The sequence below is a fragment of the Phacochoerus africanus genome, chromosome 6 (assembly GCF_016906955.1).
Source record: "Phacochoerus africanus isolate WHEZ1 chromosome 6, ROS_Pafr_v1, whole genome shotgun sequence".
NCBI lineage: Eukaryota > Metazoa > Chordata > Mammalia > Artiodactyla > Suidae > Phacochoerus > Phacochoerus africanus.
This window is the reverse complement of record NC_062549.1, coordinates 107,275,674-107,302,733: the sequence shown is the minus strand read 5'-3', so window position 1 is coordinate 107,302,733 and position 27,060 is coordinate 107,275,674. Positions and strand designations below refer to the sequence as shown.

At 40.6% G+C, this 27,060-nt stretch overlaps 2 protein-coding genes across 9 annotated transcripts in view; one reads left to right on the top strand and one right to left on the bottom strand.

Annotated features, from left to right (window-relative positions):
• The window catches only part of MAGI3 (membrane associated guanylate kinase, WW and PDZ domain containing 3), a 239,671-nt gene extending 226,263 nt beyond the window's left edge, over window positions 1-13,408 (top strand). The window contains exons 20-22 of one of the 2 annotated variants that reach the window (XM_047784969.1): window positions 8,781-8,919; window positions 9,732-9,822; window positions 10,424-10,485. In XM_047784969.1, coding sequence (XP_047640925.1) covers window positions 8,781-8,919; window positions 9,732-9,781 — 189 coding nt within the window. In that variant the 3' untranslated portion in view covers window positions 9,782-9,822; window positions 10,424-10,485. Of the gene's footprint in view, window positions 1-8,780; window positions 8,920-9,731; window positions 9,823-10,423 lie in introns of both variants that reach the window. The other variant, XM_047784968.1, reaches the window with a different exon arrangement.
• Window positions 10,482-27,060, bottom strand: part of PHTF1 (putative homeodomain transcription factor 1) — a 72,113-nt gene continuing 55,534 nt past the window's right edge. For 4 of the 7 annotated variants that reach the window (XR_007135566.1, XR_007135569.1, XR_007135570.1 and 1 more), the window contains 7 exons: window positions 21,873-22,028; window positions 20,190-20,285; window positions 19,362-19,487; window positions 18,720-18,852; window positions 15,254-15,365; window positions 11,393-11,503; window positions 10,482-10,600 (listed from right to left, as the gene is read on the bottom strand). Coding sequence is in view for 1 of the 7 variants with exons in the window: in XM_047784975.1 (XP_047640931.1) it covers window positions 18,832-18,852; window positions 19,362-19,487; window positions 20,190-20,285; window positions 21,873-22,028 (399 nt within the window). In the remaining 6 variants the exon portion in view is untranslated. Of the gene's footprint in view, window positions 10,601-11,392; window positions 11,504-15,253; window positions 15,366-15,576; window positions 15,662-18,307; window positions 18,853-19,361; window positions 19,488-20,189; window positions 20,286-21,872; window positions 22,029-27,060 lie in introns of those variants that run through there. The other 3 variants (XR_007135567.1, XR_007135568.1, XM_047784975.1) reach the window with 3 other exon arrangements.

Below are 27,060 nucleotides of genomic sequence, written 5' to 3'. Positions count from 1 at the left end.
CGCGGAGACCTCCTGAATCTATGAAGCAAGATTTTCCATCACTAAAGCCTGAAGGGCAGATGCTCGTGATTTCCTTCCCCGCAGGTGCTGTCCGGCATCACAGCGATGCCGCTTTGGCTGCATTGACGTTGGTCAGGAAGAGAAAATCATTTTTTACGTACAGAGTCAACATTCAAAGGCAAATGGATAATAAATGTACCTTCATCTTATTAAGTGTCTTGGGGAAACCAGGATGAAACAGATTCATTGACTTCTTCCAAAAACAATAGGCCCAAGATTTTCTTTCTTCCTCTTAGCATCTTCTGGAGGCAGCCAGAGGTGGAAAAGCATGACTCTCCCAACCTTTACTATCATTCGCAGGACTGGAAGTCACATCAGCAGTGTTCTAGCATAGCTGTTCTCGAGTCTGCAACACTGTAGCTTTGTTTTGTTTTTTGGTTTGGGGTTTTTTTGTTTGTTTGTCTTTTTAGGGCCGCACCCGGGGCACATGGAGGTTCCCAGGCTGGGGGTCATATCAGAGCTGTAGCCACTGGCCTACACCAGAGCCACAGCAACTCGGGATCCGAGCCGCGTCTGCAGCCTACACCACAGCTCAGGGCAACGCTGGATCCTTAACCCACTAAGTGAGGCCAGAGATCAAACCTGGGTCCTCATGGATACTAGTCAGATTCACTTCCCCTGAGCCACAACGGGAACTCCACGCTGTAGCTTAGTCCAGAGCATTGCAGGCCAAATTGTGTGTGGATCTGCATGAGATGTTTTCCTTCCCTCTCTGTTACTTAAAGGAATCTACACTTTCTGGCCTTAATTTTTAAACAGTTCATTCACTGATGTTCGGTTAGGTTATACACTAAACATTTCTAAATCTGGGCAGCATTCATCCCTGCTACTCAAGAGAACTTTGGACTTCATCTCTCTACTACCCTAAGCTTCAGGGAAGGAGGAATTTTTCTTTTTCTTCTTTTTTTTTTTTTCTCTTTTAACCATGTAAACTAGTTAGCAAGGCAAATGATGCTGGGATATTGTTAGATGGTATATTCTCATGATTAGAAAAGTCTTCTGGGTGATTGCAGTTTTGAATTTGCCACATCACTGCTCCCCTTCCCTCACTCACTTCATAAACATGTACTGAGCGTTTGCTTTACCCAAGGACTTAGACATCCTACTGAAGGCCTCAGGAGAGTAACCCCCCAAACAAGAGAGCATCCTTTCTCTGGATGGCTGACTAGACTTTTGTACAAGTTCAAAGATGGGTATGAACAGAGCCAATTTCACAGAATAGGTGGCATTGACGGTGGGTAGGAATTGAATAGGGAGAAATGAAGGAAAGAACACAGTCCAGGCTGAAGAAATGAGCAAAAGGGTAAAACTAAGCAAGTACACATCGCATAGAGGGAGCTACCCAGTGGTCAGGTTTACCTGGAGTCTGTTTAGAAACTTCATAGGGGAATAAAGAAAGAAGAATATAAAAGTAGGATGGCTCAACACTATGTACATCTAAGAGAATGGGAAGTCCCAGAAGGCTTTTGAGCCACGAGTTCCCTCTCAGAGCGATACGCTGGTGCACTGGGTCTGTTAGTGTGTAGGATGGGTGAGGGGGTAGAGCCCGCTATAGAGAAGGCATCCGGTCGTAGTAGTGGGAGTGTAATTTGAATGGTCACCCTGAACAAAAGACCAGTTTCGATGACTGACAAGTATTGAATGAGTGAAGGTGAAGGAAAAGAAAGAGGAAGGACGGCTTAGAGGCTTCGCCCTGTGCTATGCACTGTGGGCAAAATGCTAGGGAGGCCAATGGGAGGAAGGACGTGGCGAAACTGATGATCTCTTAAGTTTGGGTCATGTTGAAGGACCAGCTGGTTGAGCAGGTGTAAGTATTTAGCAGGCCGTTAGGACGAGAGGTCACGTCCCAGGTTGTGGCATCAAGCAGACAGAGGTGATGACTGCTGCCTCCTCTGTGGATGCGATCCCCAAAGGGGAAAATGGAGAGAGGTGTGAGCAGGGGCAGGACTCTGGGGAAGGCCTGTCATGAGTGGGCCAGAGAAGGCAGAGAAAATGGGGAGGGTGAGACTGGGGAGCTGCAGACCAGAGCTGGAGAGGGGGGCCGATGGCCCATCCGTGCCTGTAGCTGAAGCTGATCAAGAGCCGCTGCCTCTCCCCACAGTTCACGTTCTTGTAGAGACAGTTGAATAACGTGGGGAGAACATGGGTTGGAAATCAGATAGGACAAGGCTCGGACTCCAGTTTGGCCACCTTGCAGTCATGTACAGTTGGGTATCTTCTCTGAACCTCACTTTCCTAATCTGTAAGACACAGATGTACGTGTAAAATACACATTTATTTACATGTCTTCTTAAAGTTTTAGTAAGAGCAGTTTGAGGCACTGTTAAATCTGGAGTTTTTCTTAAAAATCACCTATTGTAGGAGTTCCCATTGTGGCACAGTGGAAATGAATCCGACTAGGAACCATGAGGTTGTAGGTTCGATCCCTGGCGTCATTCAGGGATCTGGTGTTGCCGTGAGCTGTGGTGTAGGTCGCAGACATGGCTCAGATCCTGTGGCTGTGGTGTAGGCCGGCAGCCGTAACTCTGATTTGACCCCTAGCCTGGGAACCTCCATATGCCACGCACGGGTGGGGCCCTAAAAAGCAAAAAACAAAACAAAAACACCTATTGTTATCACAAAAATCCAATTAAACCAACAAATGAGGATATAATTGAAATGTTTTCAGTAGAATCCTCTGATGTACTAATCTCATCAAATAAAAGGCAAACAGAGGCCTTGAAGGATTCACAGTCTATTTCTGAAACACAGTATTCTTTATAAATGATCAGAAATTTTAGAATGCTATGATTGAATCAGCTTGAATTAAAAAAAAACAAAAAACTGAGATTTGAAAACAAAAACAAACAAGCTCTTAATGGCTGTGCCCAGGTTTGTTCTAAACTCTTAAGAAAATAGGTCCGCGTTTCAGGGAATTGTTTTTCTGGCTACTAAATTATCAAAAGCTTGACTTGGCATGACGATCATGGGAGCTTTGTTAATGACAAGTGACTCAGGTAGCCCCAAAGAATTGAGCGTTTTTCTCCAGCCGACACTGCCCCTGAGCAGCCTCTTATCTCCGTGGCCTCCTGTGTTTTTTCTGTTAGGCTGACAACTGTTGTGTCCTGTACTGTAGCACCTGAAATAGTGCCCTGAATATTGATAGTAGGTGCTCCATAGATATTTGTTGAAAGAATAGGGTAATAGGGTGCGTGGTTGATATTTCCAGAAAAGAACTTTTTTTCAATATTTGAGATTAACTCCCAGAACTTATTACTGGGTAGACAGGACTTGCGCAAACACATATAACAGTGGAATTCTCTAAAAGAAGAAACTGTTAACTTCTAATATAGCTGGAAAGCTGTTGAGAGGATCTGTACGTTTAGTGTGTCTTCAGCTGGTCCTTAAGTCCTGTTAAGACTTGAGAGGTGATAAAAAGGTTCTGGGCTGACGGAATGAGAAATCAGCTGAATGGGAGAAGTTCCTATTAGAGAAGAGTGCCCGACTTCAGTATTTATCGGAGAATCAGATTTGGCAAATATTAAGAGTCTGCTCTCTTCGAGACAATGTGTTTTCACTTGTACTGGTTTTAGTCTCACAGAAACCCCTTGAGGAAGGTGGCATCATCCCCACTTAAGGATTGAAAACGGGGGCTCCAGGAAACTAAGTCACAGCCATGGTGGGACCTGGTGGGACCTGGGTCCCTGGTCCCTCACCACTTTGTGTGCCTTCATGTCAGGCCCTGGCTTGTGTCATTTACACTTGATGCCTTTGTGGGAGGCATGTAGTTTCTTAATGGGTTATAAGACAATGTAAGCAATGTGTTAGAAATACGGTTTTTTCATTTTATTTTTTTAGAAAGAGTTGCAACATTTATTTCAGGTTCTCTCTTGATTTTTTTTTGAGGGGGAGGGGTATTTTTTTTCTTTTTTGCCACACAGGCAGTATGTGGGAGTTCCTAGGCTGGGGATCAAACATACACTATACCAGAGCCGCAGCAGTGAGAACACAGGAGCCTCAACCCACTGGGCCATCAGAGAGCTCCACCGTTTTTTCATTTTAATACATTTTTAGTGGATGTTGTTTTAAAAATTACAGGGCTATCTAAAAAGAGTGACTTTTTTTAAAAAAAGGAACACAATTTTCTTTTTTTTTTTTGTCTTTTTGCTATTTCTTTGGGCCGCTCCCACAGCATATGGAGGTTCCCAGGCTAGGGGTCGAAACAGAGCTGTAGCCACCGGCCTACGCCAGAGCCACAGCAACGCAGGATCCGAGCCACGTCTGCGACCTACACCACAGCTCACGGCAACGCCGGATCATTAACCCACTGAGCAAGGGCAGGGACCGAACCCGCAACCTCATGGTTCCTAGTCAGATTCGTTAACCACTGCGCCACGCCAGGAACTCCACAATTTTCTTTATCCTTCTTCTTTTCTCCTTTTGATTCTATTTTTTTCCCTTTTATTTCTCTCTTCTCCCATAATTCCATTTTTCAATGACACAAAAACCTGATCTTGAGGGAGTTCCCATCGTGGCGTGGCGCAGCGGAAACAAATCCGACTAGGAACCCTGAGGTTGCGGGTTCGATCCCAGGCCTCACTCTGTGGATTAAGGATCCGGCGTTGCTGTGAGCTGTGGTGTAGGTTGCAGATGCAGCTCGGATCTGGCGTTGCTGTGGCTGTGGCATAGGCTGGTGGCTACAGCTCTGATTAGACCCCTAGCCTGGGAACCTCCATATGCCATGGGTGTGGCCCTAAAAAAAAAAAGACAAAACAAAAAAACCTCCCCTTGAGTATTTTTTTATCAAAAGATATATTCCCCATTTATTTTTTCTTATCAGATTTAATTAAATTTTATTTTTTAAGATTTTTCATTTTTTCTATTATAGTTGATTCACAATGTTTGTCAGTCTCTGCTGTACAGCAAAGTAACACAGTCATTCATACACACACATTCTTTTTCTCACATTATCTTCCATCATGTTCCATAACAAGTGACAAGATATAATTCCCTGTGCTGCAGAGCAGGATCTCATTGCTTCTCCACTCCAAATGCAATAGTTTGCATCTACTAACCCCATATTCCCAGTCCATCCCACTCCCTCCCCTTCCCCCTTGGCAACCACAAGTCTGTTCTCTATGTCCATAAGTTTGTTTTATTTCTTTGGAAAGTTTCATTTGTGCCATATATTAGATTCCAGATATAAGTGATGCCATATGGTATTTGTCTTTCTCTTTCTGACTTCACTTAGTTTGAGAGTCTCTAGTTCCATCCATGTTGCTGCAAATGGCATTATTTTGTTCTTTTTTATGGCTGAGTAGTATTCCATCGTGTATACATACCATGTCTTCTTAATCCATTCATCTGTTGATGGGCATTTGCATTGTTTCTATATCTTGGCTATTGTGAATAGTGCTGCAGTGAACATACGGGTGCATGTATCTTTTTCAAGGAAAGCTTCATCCAGATATATGCACAGGGGTGAGATTGTTGCATCATACATTTTATATTTCATTTTCTGAGGTACTTCCATACTATATTCCATGGTGGTTATACCAGTTTACATTCCTACCAACATTTCTCCATATGCTCTCCAGCATTTGTTATTTGTGGACTTATCAATGATGGCCATTCTGACTGGTGTGAGGTGGTACCTCATAGTAGTTTTGATTTGCATTTCACTGATAATTAGTGATGCTGAGCATTTTTTCATGTGCTCGTTGGTCATCTGCATATCTTCTTTGGAGAAATGTCTATTTGCCCACTTTTCAATTGGGTTGTTGGTTTTTTTTTTTGCTGTTGAATTGTATAAGTTGTTTGTATATTTTAGAGATTAAGCCCTTGTCAGAGGCATCATTTGAAACTATTTTCTCCCATTCCATAGGTTGTCTTTTGGTCTTTTTTTATGGTTTACTCTGCTGTGCAAAAAGCTGTCAGTTTGATTAGGTCCCATTGGTTTATTTTTGTTTTTATTTCTGTTGCCTTAGGAGATTGACCTAAGAAAGCATTTGTAAGGTTGATATCAGAGAGTGTTTTGCCTGTGTTCTCTTCTAGGGGTTGATGGTATCTTGTCTTATGTTTAAGTCTTTAAGCCATTTTGAGTTTATTTGGGGGCATGGTGTGAGGGTGTGTTCCAGTTTCATTGATTTACATGCAGCTGTCCAGTTTTCCCAGCACCACTTGCTGAAGAGACAGTCTTTTTCCCATTTTATATTCTTGCCTCCTTTGTCAAAGATTAATTGACCGTAGGTATCTCTGTTTATTTCTGGGTTCTCTATTCTGTTCCATTCGTCTGTATGTCTGCCCTTGTACCACTACCATACTGTACACCTTTGAATTTAACAAACTTTTAAAAGAATGTTTACATTTCCCTCTCAAAGGTGTGATTTTTTTTTTTTGTCTTTTCTAGGGCTGCTCCCGTGGCATATGGAGGTTCCCAGGCTAGGGGTCCAATCGGAGCTGTAGCCGCTGGCCTACACCACAGCCACAGCAATACAGGATCCGAGCCACATCTGCAACCTACACTGCAGCTCACAGCAACGCTGGATCCTTAACCCACTGAGCAAGGCCAGGGATCAAACCTGCAACCTCATGGTTCCTAGTCAGATTCGTTAACCACTGTGCCACGATGGGAACTCCGAAGGTGTGATTTTTTAATCTTTAACTTTGTATAGTCCAATTTAGAACCTTTTCCCCTTCTGAGGGCCTCTCTACCATAAATCCTAAAGTCTTGGCTTTCCTCTGCTTTCCCCTAATTTAGTTTCAAAGTTAAACAAAAATGACACCTGGTGGCAGATCTGTTCAATTACAAGTTTATACTTGTGCTGAAAGAATAATATGCAGATTTGGACAGTGAATTTAAGCCAAAGAATTAACTGAAATTAATTATAACCTCAATCATGTTTTTACAAGATGTACCCAAAGCATACCCCAAATAGTATCTACTTTAATTTTCATTTCTTTAACATATCTGGTGCTGATTTGCCATCTGTCTTTCCTCATGATAATAATTTTTCTTCAGTCACTTATTAAAGGAAATGGGCGTCCTGACTTTTATTTATATACCTATTCTGTATATAGAGGTTTTTATGAATTAGGGTTAGCCTTTTTTTTCCCATTCTGTTTATTAACATCTTACTTTAAGGGTTTTTTTCCCCCCACTTTATATATTAAATCCATCTGTCTTATGATATCCTCTGTTTCTTCAAGAGTAAGACTCTCATTTTTTTTTCCCCAAAAAATATGCCACACAACTCGTTCTATTTTCTGTTTCATAGTTTACATGAAAAATTTTTTGCATTGTATAGAATGGGGTGCAGCCTACAGGTAAATCTTCTTCATCCTGATACACTTTAAAATCTTTTTTTGAAAACCAGAAAATAGATCATTTGAAAACTAACACTTATTTGTGCTTGGCGGATGATCGTATTTTTATCTCATTAAATCATCCCGGCAACCCCAGGAGGTAGGGAGGTACTCGCGTTACCCCTGCTGAATGGAGGGGAAAAGGAGAGCCCGCCGCACGCCCGGGTCGGGCCCACAGTGAAGCGCAGACACCGTGACCCCAGAGCCCAGCTTCTGAGCCCTCGTGCTCTGCCGCAGTCGTGGATACACAGCTGTTCTACCAGCCTTTGTGAAAGAATTATTGCATCTGCTGCTGTTATTTCTGGCTTGTATTTCTTTAGTAAGCTTTTACAAATACTTAATTGTCTTTTGACATTTCAGTAATTGTCCATTGTTCACTTTTTGTTTTTGAAGCCAATTCCCTTCAGTTGCTTGTCACCTTGAAATAGTTTAAAATCTGCAATACATTTTAAAATCATTACCATCATTATCTTTAAGCTGTCAGGTCCTTTGCAAAAGTTATACGTCACTCATTCATATTTTTCCTTTTTTTTTTTTTTTTTTCAAACTGGAGACATTTCCAGTAAATAGCAGTGGGGTTCTGAGGGATCTTGTTCTCATCTCTAGTTGTTTTCTAGGGAACTTACTATACACTAAAGTTAGGAAGTATAAGACAGCTTTGGTTTTAAATAAGTATTCATAGCAGTATATTCTCAGTTTTTTGAAGCCAATTCCCTTCAGTTGCTTGTCACCTTGAAATAGTTTAAAATCTGCAATACATTTTAAAATCATTACCATCATTATCTTTAAGCTGTCAGTATATTCTCAGTATATTCTCAGGTTTTTTTTCAATTTCTCAGTTTTAATAAGTATTTCATTTATCTACTGCCTCATATACATAGTGGCAACGCAAAGGGAGGAGTGGACACTTCTCCCTGGAGGCCAGGAAAGGCTTCAAGACACGGAGCTCCCTGCCTGGGTTTTAGGATGTTCAGCTCAAGTTGGAAAGTATGCTTCACACGTGGACTAATCAGGCGGCCCCCTGGCATCATGTTGGTCATAGAGCCTTCACCTCTTCCACCACTTAACCTCAGGTTAAGGTTAATTAGGATTGAATTCTGGATTTCAAGATGCCCAGGAACTGCTTACTAGTCATAGAAACATTTATAGAGTAAATAAAACTGGACCTTGTCTCTTCCTGTTGCTGCCGTCTGTCCACTCCTCCTCTCCGTGAGCATGATAGCACCAGGGATGAGCGAAATATTTCACAGACAGGAGAGAGTCATTCCGTGGAGCTGGGGCCAGGGTAGGGGGGACTCCAGGGTTGACTGCACATAGAGCAGCTCTGAAGGAGGATGCGGAGTTGCATGTGATTTCTGTGAATGTTTCCCGTCTAGGTTGGTGACCAGATTGTTGAAATCAATGGGGAACCTACTCAAGGCATCACACATACTCGAGCAATTGAGCTCATTCAGGCCGGTGGAAATAAAGTTCTTCTTCTTTTGAGGCCAGGAACTGGCTTGATACCTGACCATGGTAAGTGAAGGAGCTCCCCTGTCGCTGAAAGGCTGAGAGGGTGGCAGGGAGGGGGCGGCAGCAGCAGAAGGAAAAGGAATATCTATTTGGTGGAGACAGATGGTTTACTAGCTCATTCAAAGGTAACCACCAGAACACCTACAGTTAGTTACACAGCATAGCTCTTATAAATAATAATATTACAAAATAAGTGACTTTTTGTAGGACTTTGGTTAGTATAGAATATATGCAAAACAGTTGCTTGTGTAGAAAAATATCCTGTAAAGAACAAGAATATTAGAGACAGATTATTTTAATGTCATAAAAAAGCATTTGAAATCTTTTCAGGTGTTTTTTTCCCCCCAGTAGTATGATAAGTTCTGCAATGAGCAGCATAAGAACTTTAGGCTTTTCTAGTCACTTGTCAAAAATTAGTTGCTATGGCCTTACTTGGAGACAACGAGTTGGACCTGGGGCCATACCTGTACTCCTGGACTGATCTGATTAAACTTGCTTGGTTTCAGCATGTGTTTTGGAAATATCACAGTATTTGAGAGTCACAGTGTCTTTCAATGAGTGCAGTAGTCTGGAGATAAAATACACCACTTAGCACTTGTCCCTTCTAGTTTCCATCCCTTCCCCCCAGAGAGCTTTTGAGGGATAAGAGTAGCCATGACCTCCTACAGTGCCCTTCCAGCCTGTGATCCTCTGACTGTATTATCTTCCACCATCTGCTTGTAAATCATACGTCCCCAGTGACATCTTTGCTAACTGCACTGTGATTTTTTTTTTTTTTTTTACACAGTCCTAGGCTTTTTCTCTTCCTTCTTCAGGTTTGGCTCCTTCCGGTCTGTGCTCCTACGTGAAACCTGAGCAACATTAAGGCTTTCAGGGCTTTTCTTGGTCTTTCCTTAAAAAGACTTGGTAAATTTGCATGTCTTGTAAATCACTTCCTTCTTTTTTTTTTTCTTTTTAATTAAAAATGATGCTATTAAATACATCTACTTCTGTCTTCTGCACTTTTTCAGTTTCCTTTTGACATTAAATTTGACAGCTTAATGCAAGAAAATTATGTACAAATGCCCATGAACTCCATTCTGGTTACCACAGTTCGGTCTCCTTTATTAGTGATTTTGGACTATCCAGCAATAATAGCTAAATCAGTAAGCTATTTGGACCAGGTAATTTGGTCCACTTTCATTATTTAAGTTTTTCATTGGGCTTTTTTACTACTTATAAAGAATTGACACATCATATATTACCTCATTTATTAAACAAAAGTAATTGAAAGATGATACTGTTATTTGGGGTATATATAAAACAACCTACCCTTCATGTATAACTACAGCTGTCAGTATACATCTGCCTTTATAGAGAGAGAGAAAACATAGATCAACTTTATTTATAAAATACTTGGGCTGTTTAGTCAGTACAATTCAAATGGCTGTCAAAGTTCAAAATTTAACTGTTCCTGTTTATAATTCAAAATTTAATGATTGATGTTCTACTCAAATCACTTTTTTAGGTGATTGGGATGTTAATAATCCTTCGTCTTCAAATGTGATTTATGATGAACAGTCATCATTTCCCCCATCTTCACATTCTGCTTCCATATTTGAAGAGTCTCAGGTGCCAGTGACTGAAGAATCTTTAATGAGAGTTCAGACATGCGAAAAGGCAGAAGAATTAAAGGACATTGTGCCTGAAAAGAAAAGCACTTTAAATGAACATCAGTCTGATATAAAACATCAGTCTCTTCTCCATAAAAATGTGAATAAAAGGGATCCACCCAACAGTCATGGGCATGGTGATAAGAAAAATCTCTTGAAAGTAGAAAATGGTGTCACGCAAAGAGGTAGATCTGCTAGTCCCAAAAAGTCAGCCAGTCGACACTCAGAGGAACATTTAGAAAAGATCCCCAGTCCTTTAAAAAATGACCCCAAGAGAAGACCCAGAGATCGATCACTCAGCCCCAGGAAAGGGGAGAACAAGAGCTGTCAGACTGGACCAGATCACTGCAGAAAAGGCAGGGGACGGTCCTCAAGCCCAAAGCAGCAGCCAAAAACCGAAGGCAGCAAAGACCAGTCAAGCATGAGTCGAAGAGCGGGGGGCCATGCCAGCGACCATGCTGAGCAGATCGCAGACAGGAAAGAAAGATCAGGCGTCACCAGGAAAGACGCAACCCAGAGTCAGCTTGGAAAAAGCAGAGCCAGGTCTCCAGAGAAGAAAAGCAAGAGAATGGAGGAAAAGTCTCTTCCATCCAGAAAGACGAATAACATGTCTAGTAGAGTAGTGTCAGAAAATGACAAAGGAAAGAAAGCAACCTTAGGAGAAACAAGTTCGAGTAAAGATGAAACAGGAGAAAATGTCAAAAGAGCAGAAAAGAAGCTGAAGCAGCAACCCGAAGAAAGAATGGTCTCAAACAAAATAGAAGATCACAAAGGAAAAGAACTAGAGACGGCCGACAAGAACAAGGAGAGCAGAGGGTTCAAACCTGAAAGCAGTTCTCCAGCTAAGAAAACACCAATAACTCCGGGGCCCTGGAAGGTGCCAAGTGCAAACAGAGCCACAGGCACTACGGGTGTGGCCGAGAAGCGGTTGTGACCTTTAGTATAAAACAAAGAAAAACAACTTGTAATCTCGTCTTCCTAAAAAGCAGCATTCACAGCCCTGCCCACCCCAGCAAAAAAAAAAAAAAAAAAAAATCATTTTTTTTCAGAAATTCTGAAACATAGTACGTTTTAATTTGAGCATTAAGTTACCTAGGCTGCATGAGGGGCCTTTAGGATTGCTAAGCACCCACTGTCCCCGGCTGGCTGCCCGCCTTGCGCTCAGGAAGGAGCTGCCCCTATGCACTCATCTGACATGTCCCGCTCAGCTGCCCAGCTTGTCTTCACGAGTGTCTGAACGAACGACATGCTGACACTGACGACGAGGTCACAACTCACTTTATATTTGTGCCAAGTTATCTACTGTATCATGTCTATTCTATCCTTCTCACTCGGCTATTTCCACAGTAATGAAAAAACTAGGTTTGGCTTGGAAGTTGATATTCTCAATAGCATGTTGCATGTTTACAAGAGAGAAATATTTGAGCCCTTGCAGAAGAGATTGTGAATTCATCATTAAGGATGGCCTTCAGCCTCTTCTGACAGCTACTGATGATGTCCCCATTTAAAAATACAACTTCCAAACATCACTACTGGAAAGAAAAAAAGAAAAAAAAACGTAGTTAAATATTGACTTTCTGATGGTTGTTTATTTTAATTCGGCTGGCTAAGGTATTTCAAGGAACTTAAAGATATTACTTACAAATGAATGTTCAAATGAGAAAGAGTTCACCTCCTGCTAGGTTATCCAACCCTAACGTGTTACAGCCTCTCAGGTCACCCTTTTATTTCTGTTATTTTAGGATGAAATCACAAAGAAGCATGTGGAATTATTGCCCCTTGCTATTTGAAGAAAAACTACCAAATTTCTATCTCTGGCTATTTTGATTGTACCGACTACTAAGGCACCAGTCACTAAGACATAGTTGAGGAGGGACTTAATCATGAAGCCAGTTTCACAGTCTGTTGCCAGATGAAGGACCTCCTCATCTGGCAGCAGCGGCACAGAGTCGGGTGTTTCCAAGCAGAACCGTGTAGCCAAGCCCAGCACGTGAGGACAAATGTGACGGCAGACAGCCCCTGCTAGATCTAATTTCAATTTCTAGCTACATTAACTTATTTAAAAATAAGAAAGGGAGACGAAGCACCTGCTTAGCTTACACAAGTTTTCAGAATTCTTTCTTTAAAGTCTAAAGATGTTTGTTGGGAGGTGGAGACAGTTTTTAACTCCATAAAATAGACCCAGGTTTCTTAGCCCCTGGAAGCAGCATTCAGTAGCATCTATAAATAAAGGGACAGTCTCAGAATACAGCCATTTCCTGGAGTATCTGAACACACTCGTCCTGTCACCTCGGGTTCATCTCATTATTGTGAAACACATCATGTCCAGGTTCGTCCCTCTCAGAGTCTGACTGTGAAAGTCTCTAATATAACAACTGAATCAGCCCCTGTAGATAAGACATGCTTCCCAGCGTGAGATTTTTGAAATCCCCTTTTCATCCAGAACTATATTTACCCACCTGTTGTCACTACTTGAATAGAGAAAAATTAGAAGGCTTAATAAATGCTAAGAATTTAGTACCACAAAAATGATTTATTTTCCCTATAGTCCACAATTAGTGATAAAAATCCTATTTTTAATGGTTAACTGTGACATAACTTTGATGTCATACATTGTCAGTCAGATGTGGCTCTTTCCTTTCCAAGTAACTTGTCACTGTACTGATTCCTTACTGACTTAGCAATGTGGCCTTGGAATGCTAAGCAAAACATGGATGTACTGGTTGTAAATGTTTATATATTGTACAGTACCTTTATATATACACTTGAGGTTCCGATTAGAGAAAGATCTGTAAATCGCTCGTTATTTTTTATATAGATATTAAAAAAAACAAAAATCAGCTCATGGCCTGCACTTCTTTTACTGTCAGGTTTATTTAATGTTGCTGCTGCTTCTGTTCATAAAGCTGAGTCTCATCACTGTCTGAGTTCTCAAATAGATTCTATCCCTGCAAGTAACAAACATTCATAGCCCCACCATCAGGAAGCCGCCTAGAAGGATGGCTTGCCTTGTATAGCTGGGCCTTTAGCTATATGTAAAGCTCGAAATTAGTTTGAGTTGAATATCATTATACCTACTTTGTACCTTTCATTTTAAGGAAAGGAGCCTTATAAATAATTTGCTACCCCCGAAGTCCTTTCTTATACTGTCGGGGACAGTAAAGGACTTGTCTTTTGTGATTAGACATTTCTGATGGACAAAGTTGTGTAAGTTAGGTTACCGTAAGGTCACAAACTCTTACGTCAATGTCATCAGACTATGACATTTCACACGTTACATTATTTTTAAATCATTTTACTTACTATGGGTTGTGCTTACTTGTAGAACAAAGTGTTTTGACTTCACTTAAATTTCCTGGTATGAATAATGCCTAAGACCTATTTCAAGGCCGAGGTTAATTTAATATTCTTAAGGAGGAAAGTTAATTCCTCTCTATCACACGGCGAACGCACACTGAAAATAAACCCCAAACCCCTGGCTCCTAAGCCCCACCATGGAGATGTGTGTCACAGCAAAGCACGCAGGGTGTAGGAAGATCATTTAGTTGTTTCAATGGACATATTTTCCTACTGATCGCAATGGCAAAAAAGCTCTGGGAGGCGATTACACTGTCTCCCTAGAGAGATTAGTGAGGAAGATCCTATAATCTTCTTCTAACCTACTTCTATCAAATTATTTGGACCAAGTAGCTTTTGCACAGCGTCAACTCCTATTTCAGAAGTCTTGGACAAAGAAAAGCATTTGGCTTATTGCTACATGAGAATATCTTAATTATTTTTTAAAAGTCTCATGTAGAAAAAGTTACTTGCATTTAAACAAACAAATGAAGGATTTCATGTTTAATGTGTCCAACATTCAAAGAGAATTGGGTTTTAAGAAAGCAGGACGTACTCAAATTAGTTAAGACTGTCACACAGCTTAACTATTGACCTCCACAAAGATGTGTTTAAGCTGAAGTCTGGTCCAGAGCGAGCTCCAGCAACTAAGCAACACCGGTTGAAAACAGACTTGAGTTTCAAAACGTGATGTTTCAGTCTGGCATCAAGAATACATCAAAGCAACGTCTTACATCATCCTGGCATGCTCCAATGCTAGGGCCTCCTTGTGCTTTTCAAACAATAGCACATTTATTTATTTAGGCAGCTCTCGACTGGACATGCTATGGCGGTTTACCAGCAATGCTGTAACTTGTTTAAAGCACGCCATAATTACATGAACTCTACAATATCAGTTTAAGATCCCCACTAACGTGACTCTGTTTTCAGTGTTGCTATACAAAGAGACCCTTAAGAGTACGAAGGGAGTATGAAGGGCTTATGAAGATTAGAATTTATCTGCTAAAGAACTCCGAACCTTTCTCACATATACATTAAAATACAAAAACATAGGGAGTTCCCTGATGGCCTAGCAGTTAAGGACTCAGCAACTATCGCTGCTGTGGCTCAGGTTTGATCCCTGGCCCAGGAACTTCTGAATGCCATGGCCATGGCAAAAAAAGAAAAAAAGCAAAACAAAAACATAGCCAAGTATGTGTTCTCATTTGGCCTGAACCTATATTTGTCCAAACACTCCTATGGGTATTTGTCTATTTTACAATGTTTGCATCAAAGTCAAGCAGAACTATAAGCAAATACAGAAACCAAGAGGCTTATTTTGTCCTTGGTAAACAATAACTATTTGTTACCTTGAATAAGACTGTATTACAGCATATGGGCTCAGGATGTACTGCAGGAAAGGGAGGGGATTATTGCAATTTGTGAAATTCAAACTTCATTATTCAAGATGGGCACCAATAACTGCAAAAAGCAAAGGATTATTTTAAATGACCAAACTAGTCAATACACGTACAGATGAGATTCGTGAATTTACTTCTTGATAATCCCAAAGCGCACACTCTTATTTGGTAGTGAGACCCATTTGGCTCATTATAAAGTCATATATAAAAAATTTCAAAAGTGAATTATACTAATTTGAAAGATTATTTTTACAGTGCACAGGTTCACTTACCTCTAGATACAATAAAACAAAAACACAGCCATATAAGTTTAGACTTTGTAGCATATCCTGGTATTTAGAATTTTTTTACTTGTCTCTGAAAGTCAAGAAAAATCATACCCTAATTAGGCAAGGATTTAGTTAAACTTTTCAAAGCGTTTCTAGTATAGATGAGGCATAATGTATATTTAGGAAGTTTGACGTTATACCTCCAAAGCAGTTTTAGAAGGGGTAATTTTCCCCAAAACAACAAATTATAAAAGTAACTTAACAGGGAATTCCCATTGTGGCGCAGCAGGTTATGAAACTGACTAGCATACATGAGGATTCAGGTTTAATCCCCTGGCTTCACTCAGTGGGTTAAGGATCCAGCGTTGCTGCAGCTGTGGTGGAGGCTGGCGGCTGCAGCTCCAATTAGACTCCTAGCCCGGGAACCTCCATATGCTGTGGGTACAGCCCTAAAAAGACCAAAAAAAGGGAAGAAAACTACAGCAATGTACATTATCATTAAATAGCACAAATTCAATGAAAAAAAAGACAACCTTAAAACCGGAGTTTTTAAAAAAAGACATTTCATATAGAAGAAAGTGAAAAGAGTGACAGCAGACTTCCTGACAAAAGCAGTGCACTCCAAGAGGTAATATAGCAACCGTATCTTTAAAACTACAATTTTATGCCTAGCAAAATATCCTTCAAACATAGAGATTCAAAATCTTTCTCTCTATACACCTTACTAAAAAGATTTTGAATTTTTATCTTCTAAGTAGATTAATAGATTCTAAATGATAAGACCTGCATTTCAGAAAAGACAACATTAGCTTTTGAGATGAACAGATGGGAATGGGGGAGAGGGGCCAGAGGATATGCAAGAGCAGAAAAGCATAATCTTTTCAAAATCTTGTTTTGGAATCTTGTTCAAAAACAAAGGATACTGACTTAGATGAGGGCAGGGGCAGAGGGCTAGAGAAGAACTGACTGATTATAAAAATATCTAGGTAATTATTCAAAATCTTGGCAAATGGATGTGAGGTATAAGAAGCAAGAGTCAAAAATGATTCCCAAGTTTCTGACATGAACAACTATACAGACATGTAATTTTACCCCCCTGAAAAATCATTTAAGCCAATTACCATCAAAACCATAACTGAGGCAACTCACAACAGTAAATTATTCTAAATAGCGCATTTAACTCGAGAATTCACTGTGTAAAAAAAATCAATTAAAAATAGAACAGCGTTTTTTTTTGTGGGGCAAAAGATAAAGGCATCAGCTTTCTTCATCTGAAATCTGTACTGAAAAGCTCAGTCTTGGATTTGAGATAGTTGCTAATGTTCCTTATGGAAAACAGTTAAAGCATGATTTCTATGAGCCACCGCTGAGATGCCACAGTGCCTTTACAGAAGAGTTCCTTCTTAAGGTACACCACTATAATGGGGTTTTACCTTTAACTAAAAAACAATCTCAACCCTCACACAGCATTTAGAGTGGCTGCAAATTTGGGGTAATGTACTTCCGGTTCAGCAACCTTGCCCCCATGTTTCTTTTTTTTTTTTTTGTCTTTTTTGCTATTTCTTGGGCCACTCCCGCGGCATATGGAGGTTCCCAGGCTAGGGGTCTAATCGGAGCTGTAGCCCCCGGCCTATGCCAGAGCCACAGCAACTCCGGACCCGAGCCGCGTCTGCAACCTACACCACAGCTCACGGCAACGCCGGATCGTTAACCCACTGAGCAAGGGCAGGGACCGAACCCGCAACCTCATGGTTCCTAGTCGGATTCGTTAACCACTGCGCCACAACGGGAACTCCCGCTATGTTTCTATCTTCACAGTTAGGAATCTATCTAGCAAAATCTAGCAAAAGATTTTTAAAGAGCTTAAATCGTAAGTAATTACAAATGTTTACTGTGGATTTACTATAGGCTAAGTACTTTATGCTGTGTTAAGTACTTTACATGATAATCTCTTTTAACCTTAACAACCCTATTAGGTGGTTATTATCCCCATTAAACAGGTAAGGAAATTGAGATGCAAACAGGTTAACATGCCTTAGACTCTAAAGCTAATAAGTGGCAGAACCAAAGATCTGAATCCAGAAAAGTCTGACCTCAATCCCTAGACTTGAGAAATTCATCTTTAAACCTCAAAAATCCTCTTGTATGTTGGGATATCTGTAAATGATACAGTGATTGTACCTGTACATACTTTGCGTGTATTAACCAAGTTTCTTAATTATTTCCATTTAAAAGTTCACAAAATCTTATCATTAAAATAGGGGCTTTCAATTGGCCTGAGGGGATTCTTCAAAGCAGGTAACTTAATGAGCAGGAATTATATGTGGACCTCTAGTTTTCATTAACATATGTATGTGTTACCGGATGTGTAATGGGATGCTGATGGGAGACTCCAATTATCAATGGCTCAGTACCGACAGCCAGGACCTGAGACTGTGCTGAGGGTTGAATACGTTAGGTCAGGTCCTACAACAGATAAACCATTAACTGTGATGGAAAACACAGCTCAGATGACTTAAATGGAAAACGCTGTACAGTGGACATGCATGAGTGTCACATACTTAAGTTTGCCATATTATATGCATGACTCTTTCACCAACAACTATACAGTTAACTATAGGATTAACTTTAAAATTAAAAACTAATTAAAATTTTCCCCAGAGCGTAACAGAAAATCAGTTTAAAAAGTTATTTTTTTCTTTCAACAACAACAAAAAAGCCTAGAAACTGAAACTCTCCAATAAAGTTATTTTATTTGGGTTCAACCTAAAATAGTTTAAACTTGATTTCTCTTTGTTAGAGAAGTGAAATCTCCAATTCCATAGACTATAAAAAAAAGTACTGAATTTGCATATTTCCAATAAAGAATATTTGCTTCATGCTTTGGGTGTCTACCATAGTTGCCCAAAAGTCTATTTCCATAAATATAACTGTCACAGCACTGAAATGCCCAGAATAAATTTCCTAACTGAAAAAGTTGCTCTTACATTTCTATAACACAACAGTTCTTCAGTCTCCTGACTATTCATACTATTTGAAAACCATGAAAAAAAAAAAAAAACACATTTTTAGCCTGCACGCCCAGCTGGAAAAGGATCTGTTCCTTTGAAAACACCATTTGTTAGATTAGGCAGAGCTGAGGGCACCTCTGTGTGTGAACAAGCAGGTGGGTATCTCATGGTTTTGCAGTCATCTCTTTCCTTAATGGGTTAAGCAGTGATGCCAGCAAGGGGAGAGAGTCCAGGCACATGGCTCAGCTTATGACTTAATTTTCCACAGCTAAGAAAAGAAAATCACCAAAGTAAGTTAGTTTTAAAACAAACCGGTGGCGTTGATAGGTACACTTACGTGACTGAACCAAGAACCCTTTACATAAGATAAAAGCATCAGCTCCGGCAAGAGCAACCACAAAACACCACAGAGGAAAAAACAGTAACAATTTCCAGGTCACGGGGCTTGTGGTTTGCATTCACTCTGACTCTGTACGTTTCCCTATGTCAGAGGCTAACCTAGCCCACGCTACTAAATTGACAGGAGACTCATACTTGATTTTTTTGCTCCACTGAAGAGCATGGTCTATTGTACTTGGGTAAAATGAGAAAACCTAAGCTGAGTGTCTCTTTCAAATGTCCATTCCTCTACCTCAAGGGTTATTCCCGTGCCAGTGCCTCCCTTCCTCCACCCGACCCGTCCTTCCCTGCCAGCCCGACACCAAGGGAACAACAAAGATGACGATGTACAATAAGTTTGAAGACCACAGCAGACACTAGCATGGTAATCACACTCACTCGTATATTAAATCCTAGAAGATCGCTGATAACACCTGAGACAGCAGAGAGGATCACGACTCGTGTGATGTTGTAGATTAAGGGATTCATCGTCAGTCCATAGAGTCTAAACGGTGTGTCCAACTCCTACAAAAACGTGAAGGAACTGAGATAAAATACATGGTTTCCCAAGAGCTATCAAGGATCTCTGGGCTGGTTTTTCCTTGGGTTCTGGGTGAGGATGACCCCTTAAGACCGCGTCCCTTAAATGTTCAATAGCTACCTTCAAAAAACCTAAATGAGAGGAAACTAGGGAGGGATGAATTTGGAACCAACATATGCACACTACTACATACAAAAAAGACAAACAACAAGGAGCCAGTGAATAACATAGGGAACTAGATTTAATATCATAACCTGCCATGGAAAAGAGTCTGACAAAAAATATGGTGTGTGTGTGTGTGACTGAGCCACTTCGCTGTACACGTAACATTGTAAATTAACTACACTTCAACTAAAATAAATAAATAAAAATAAGTAAAGAAAGAAATTAAAACCTGCAATGGACTCTCACCTACTTTTCCACTAGCGAAGTGTTTAAAGGTCGATTCAAACAGTGTGCTATTTGTGATTTTTAAATGTAATTTAAAGAATGTAATGGACATGAGCAATTACTAGAACTTGGGTCCTAAGACGGGAAACCTTCCCCCCGAGAGTCATCAACCCTAAACCATCAAGTTGGCATTTTGACTCTACACAGCCTCGATCTGTTCCCAGGATCCTCTTCCAGAAGCACAGCACTGAACTGATCGACATGGTAGGAAAAGCGTATCACGGGATATTACTTACTTTCAACAACTTGGTGGAGAGCTTTAATACATTGTTTACTAGAGTAAGCTGTTCTTTCTTATTCGGCTTTTTTTCCATCTTAAGATATAAATTAATCTAAGGGAAGGAACAGAGATTAGGATAAAGGTCATGGAAAAGATACATATACACATTGCATTCAATATGGTGGATTTTGAGGGCAAGATTTTCAAGTAAAATAAATTTTGAAATTTCAGTAGCTACTCTGGCAGAGTAAATATGTTACTGCACAAACCCCCATCTCTAATCAGTCACATTTGGCAAAGAAGAGCTATTCAGTGGAGAAAAAAATAATGATGCAGCAATTTATCAAAACAATGAAATTTTCATATTAATTATAACCGTTAATATGTAAGCTCCTTCGGAGTTCCCATCATGGCTTAGCAGTAATGAACCCAACTATAATCCATGAGGACATGATTCAATCCCTGGCCTCACTCAGTGGGTCAAAGATCCAGAATTGCTGTGAGCTGTGGTGTAGATTGCAGACACGGCTCAGATCCCACATTGCTGTGGCTGTGGTGTAGGTCGGCAGCTACAGCTCCGATTTAACCCCTAGCCTGGGAACTTCCACATGACTTGGGTGTGGCCATAAAAAAAGATGTCAACTCCTTGAGTTCGAAAACCGTATCTTATTAATCTTGGTATCCAAATAATCCATCCTCATTAAACTTTACAGAATGGGAGAATAATCCCTTATTTTTTCCCTTATAGGAAGAATTCTCCACCATAATTCTAAGGCTAATTAAAAAAATGAATGCTATCAGATATTTTTATTTAAAACATATGGAAAAACATGACATTAAAAACAAAAAACTACCTTTACACTCTTCTGTATTTCTAAGAAATATTTCTCAATCATAACATTTATTCACATATTAAAGAGCAAGTACTTCCCAAACACTGAATGCATTCTATGACTGGTAGAGAAGAAATTCAAAAAAATTTTTTTGGCTGTGCCCATGGCATGCAGAAGTTCCTTAGCCAGACATTGAACCCATACCATAGCAGTGACAATACCAGATCCTTTAACCACTAGGCCACCAGGGAACTCCTCAAGAAGCTTATTAAACATACTTAAATGACAGGAATTCTAAAGATCTAATACTTGCAAAGCATATGAGATTAAAAACATGCTCCATTACCACCAACAAAAATAATTTTTATACTACAAAATAGCATCCAGCCCTGGGAGCAGGTGGGGAAGATACTATCCTCATTTTACAAGAGGAAGCAACTATATGGTTGCAAAGTAACTTTCAAGGTGTAAGGTCATATAGCTAGAAAGTGACAGACTCTAGGAGTTCCCGTTGTGGCACAGTGGTTAACAAATCCAACTAGGAACCATGAGGTTGCAGGTTTGATCCCTGGCCTTGCTCAGTGGGTTAAGGATCCAGCGATGCCATAAGCTGTGGTGGAGGTTGCAGATGCAGCTTGGACCCTGCATTGCTGTGGCTCTGGCGTAGGCCAGGGGCTACAGCTCCGATTTGACTCCTCGCCTGGAAACCTCCATATGCCGAGGGAGCAGCCGTAGGAAAGGCAAAAAAAGACACACACACACACACACACACACACACACACACACAAAGAAAGAAAGTGACAGACCCTAGACTCAACCTTGAATCTTCTACACACTGAACCAAACTGACAGAGATCAAGCAATACCTGTTCAGTAAGTAATATTGAAACATTGCTGTATTTCTTATTGGTTTCAGACCCCAATGAGGCTAGGCGCAGTAAGAAAAGTAGTAAAGCTGATTCCCAGATCAAAAACTCCCAATTATAAACATCATTCAGGAAAGTTTTATGTCCCCGGAGAACCTATAAAAAGGACCAAAAAAAGTTAACTCTTTCATTTGTCTTAAAATCTATAATTACTCCTTTACTCTAGAAAGTTAAAAATGTTTCCAAGAAATCAATATTTTAATACTCATAAAGTATGATCTATTTAATTAAATTAGTCATTATGTATCTAAGTTGCCTAGATTTTCTCCTTTGCATGAAAGACAGCACGGGTCTGGAAATAACAAAGGAGAAAAACAAAATACAGTAAGTGAAATCAGACAGATGCATTTCCAAACTTTTTAACCATCGGTGTGTCCACCCACAATTATACAGCGACCATTTTTCAAAGTATTAAATTTGCACTGGATTAGTAGAGACTCCCAAAACATGTGGCCCATGCCACTGGCAAGACTAGAAAATCCTGAGGATCAGTTCTTTACTCGATTTTAGGATCTGAATAACAATAGCAGCAGCAGCCACTAGTTATCAAATAAGTGTCTATTATGTGTCAAGTTTTCAGATAAAAGTTTTTCTTTTTTTTTTTTGCCTTTTTAGGGCCACACCTGCAGCACATGGAGGTTCCTAGGCTAGGGGTCTAATCGGAGCTGTTGCTGCCAGCCTACACCAGAGCCACAGCAACGTGAGATCTGAGCCACATCTTCAACCTACACCACAGCTCATGGCAATGCCGGATCCTTAACCCACTGGGCAAGGCCAGGGACTGAACCCTCAACCTCACGGTCCCTAGTTGGATTTGTTTCCACTGTGCCACAACGGGGACTCCCAAGTTTTTTTTCCAAAAATTTTTTGTTGATAGAAATGTAAAGAAGTTTACTCAAGCAAGCCCAAGGTAAAATGAGATTTAATGAAAAATATCCAGAAAACCACTCCTTTCAGCTAATTCCATTGCTTTGCAAGACCCTTACTACTGTTCCCCCCACTAAATTTGACTTGTTCCAGCTTTCGTTTGTCATAGCACCCCACCGTCCCCACCAACCCCTTCTGACTTTTCATTTATAATTTCCAAAAGAGAGAATATACATAGTTTAGTCTAGGTCAGGTATTCACCCCTGCCAGTTAGTTATAACTATCAGAAGAAAGTAACAAACAGTAGCAACCTCTTTAGCAGCATGATACCACAGATAACTTAAGACACAGATCACAGCCAAACTGCTATAAAACCAAACACAAAAACTCTTAAAACCAGCCAGAGAAAAAGGACATTACTTTTAAAAGAGCAGCAATAAGACTAACACTGCTGTCTCAAGATAAAATATAGAAATCATAAGACAACAGAACACTAATAGTGCTGAAAGTAACTGGCAACCTAGAAATCTATACCCAGTGAAAATATCCTTCAAACATGAAAGTGATAAAAGACATTTTCAATCAAAAATTGAGAGAACTCATCACCAGTAGAATCTTCTAGCAGGAAGAAAATAATCCCAGAGAAAAACACAGAAATGCATAAACTAATAAAAACCGATGGGAAGGGTAAATGTGAAGGCAAATATAAATGAATAATTAACCTCAAAAAATAATAATTACGTCTTATAGTTTTAAAATTAAAATGAAGGATGCTAATAACAGAAAAGTGAATAGGCAAATGAGATAGTGTTGTAAGGTCCTAGCATGGTAAATTAATAACTTTATTAGACTATAATGAACTAAGGACGTATGTTGTAGTCTCTGGCATCAGTAGGAGTAAAGGAATATATAAAAAGTTAAGAGAGAAGATTAAATGAAATATTAAGGAATATTTGATTACTTAAAGATGGCCCCAAAAAAAGGAGAAAAAAAGGGACATTAAGTAGACCAAATAGTAACAAAATACTATTTGTAGTTATAGTAGCTACATTCATTTTAACTAGGTCAGACATTCCAAAACACAAAAACTGGGAGGCTGGATTAAGAAACAAGCAATGAAAAAGGGATATGGTGATTACAAGAGACACAACTAAATGAAAGACAAAATAAATCAAAGAGGAGGGACAGGGCTTCCTGTTGTGGCACAGCAGAAGTGAATCTGACTAGTATCCATGAGCATGCAGGTTCGATCCCTGGCCTCACTCAGTGGGTTGGGGATCCGGTGTTGCCATGAGCTGTGGTCTAGGTTACAGACACAGCTCAGATCCAGCACTGCTGTGACTGTGGTGTAGGCTGGCAGCTGTAGCTCCAATATGACCCATAGCCTAGGAACTTCCATATACTGTGATATACTGTGAGTGCAGCCCTAAAAAGAAAAAGAAAAAAAGATGGGGGGGGGGGGAATATATAGCATATGAAAACTAATCAAAAGATAAATGGTATAGTTAAATTAATATCAAATAGACTAGAATTGAAGTTAAGAAACATTAAAAATGGACACATTTTGGAATATTATTGAAGATGGAATAGAAGCCCCTTGAGCTCACTTCCTCTCACGAGCCCAGCAAAATCACAATTAATTGCTGAACAACCATCAATAAAAAAGACTGGAATTTACCAAAAAACATATTCTACATCCAAAAACAAAGACAGAAGGAGACAGTAGGAAGGGTGCAAGTGTGATAACATCAAATTGCATACCCCTGGGGGGGGGGGCAAAATACAAACTGGAAAACAATTACATTGCAGAAGTTCTTCCACAGGAGATACAGTTCTGAGCCCCATGTCAGGCTCCCCTGCCTAGGAGTGAGAGGAGGAGGTGGTGTCCCCAGAGCATTTGGCTCTAAAGTCCATCAGAGTTTGAGGGCAGGAACTCCACGCAACTGGGGGAAAGAGAGACTTTATTCTTAGAGAGCACACACAAGGTTTCATGTGTGCTGGAAGCCAGGGCGAAAGCAAGGACTTCATAAGAGCCTGGGCCAGACCCACCTTTGGTCTTGGATGGTCTCCTGGGGAGGTGGCGGGGGGTGGCAGGGCTGTGACTCACTGTGGGGATAAGGTCACTGGTGGTGGAGGGACCAGGAAGTATTCCTTGGCATGAATTCTCCAGGAGGTCGCCATTTTGGCACCAAGACCCGGTCCCACCCAATAGCCTATAGGCTCCAGTGCTGTGTTGCCTCAGATCAAACACCCAACAGGGCGAGAGCACAGGCCCACCCATCAACAGATAGTCTGCTTAAAGTTATCCTGAGCCCACAGCCACCTCCACACACACACCTGGACACTGCCCTGGCCACAAGAGGGCCAAGACCCAGCTCCACTCACCAGTGAGCAAGCACTGGCTGCTTCTACCAGGGAGCTTGCACAAGTTTCTAGACCAGCCTCACTCACTAAGGGGCAGACACCAGAAGCAAGAAAAATATAATCTCACAGGCTGAGGAACTGAGTCCACAAAATCAGAACCTATCCCGGGACCAGCTGGTTCCCTGACCCTTGGGTGACAAGAGGAGAGTACTGCTGGGACACATAGAATATCCGCAACAGAGGGCCACTCTCCAAAGTCAAGGTAGCCTTCCAAATACATAAAATTTACATAAAATGAGAAGGCAAAGAAATATGTTACAGACAAAAGAACAACACCCCTAAAGAATAAGTAAGTAGGAGTTCCCGTTGTGGCTCAGTGGTTAATGAATCCAACTAGTAACCATGAGGTTGCAGGTTCAATCCCTGGCCTTGCTCAGTGGGTCAAGGATCCAGCATTGCTGTGAGCTGTGGTGTAGGTTGCAGACGTGACTCGGATCCTGTGTTGCTGTGGTTCTGGCGTAGGCTGGCAGCTACAGCTCCAATTAGACCCCTAGCCTGGGGACCTCCATGTGCCATGGGAGCAGCCCCAGAAATAGCACAAAGACAAAAAAAAAAAAAAAGAATAAGTAAGTAACACAGAGATAGACATTTTACCCAAGAAAGAGTTCAGAGTAACAATCTCATAAAGATGATCCAAGAACTAGGGAAAAGAATGGAGGCACAGAGTGAGAAGTTTCAAGGAGTTTATAAACAAAGAGTTTAAAAATATAAAGAACAAACAGTTTAAGATTACAATAACTGAAGTGAAAAACACTAGAATGAATCAATGGCAGAATAAATGAGGCAGGAGTGCATAAGTGAGCTGGAAGACAGAGTGGCGGAAATCACTGCTACAGAACAGAATAAAGAAAAAAGAATCAAATAAGGACAGTTTAAGAGGCCTGTAGGACAATGTCAGACACACAATATTCACATTATAGGGGTCCCAGAAAGAGAAGAGAAAGAGAAAGGGCCTGAGAAAATATTTCAAGAGATAATAGCTAAAAACTTTCCTAACATGGGAAACAGTCAATCAAGTCCAGGAAGTGCAGTCTCCAACAGGCTTAAAAATCAAATGGGCAAAACTCAAAAGAAGAGAAAATATTAAAATCAACAAGGGAAAAGCAACAAATAACATACAAAGGAATCCCCATAAGGTTACCAGCTAATTTTTTAGCAAAAATACTGCAGGCCAGGAGAGAGTGGCATGATATATTTAAAGTGATAAAAGGGAAAAACCTATAACCAAGAATACTCTACCCAGCAAGGCTCTCATACAGACTTTGTGGAGAAAGCAAAAGCTTAGAGACAAGCAAAAGTTAAAAGAATTCAGCATCAGCATGTTGGCTTTACCACAAATGTCAAAGGAACTTCTCTAGGCAGAAAAGATCACAACTAGAAACAAGAAAATAGTGAAATGGGAAAGTTCACCAGTGAAGCCAAGTGTACAGTAAAGGTAGGAAATCATCCATGTACAAATATGATACCTAAAACAGTAATCGCTGGAGTTCCCATCATGGTGCAACAGAAATGAATCCAACTAGGAACGATGAGGCTGTGGGTTTGATCCCTGGCCTCACTCAGTGGGTGAAGGATCTGGCGTTGCTGTGAGCTGTGGTGTAGGCTGCAGATGCAGTTTGAATCCCACGTTGCTGTGGCTGTGGTATATGCCAGCAGCAGTAGCTCTGATTAGACCCCCTAGCCTGGGAACCTCCATATGCCATGGTGCGGCCCTAAAAAGTGAAGAAAAAAAAAAAAGCAGTAATCACGAGAGAAGAGGAGCACAATTGCAGGATATGTGAAATGCATTTGAAATTAGGAGATCAGTAACTTAAAACAATCATGTGTGTGTGTGTAT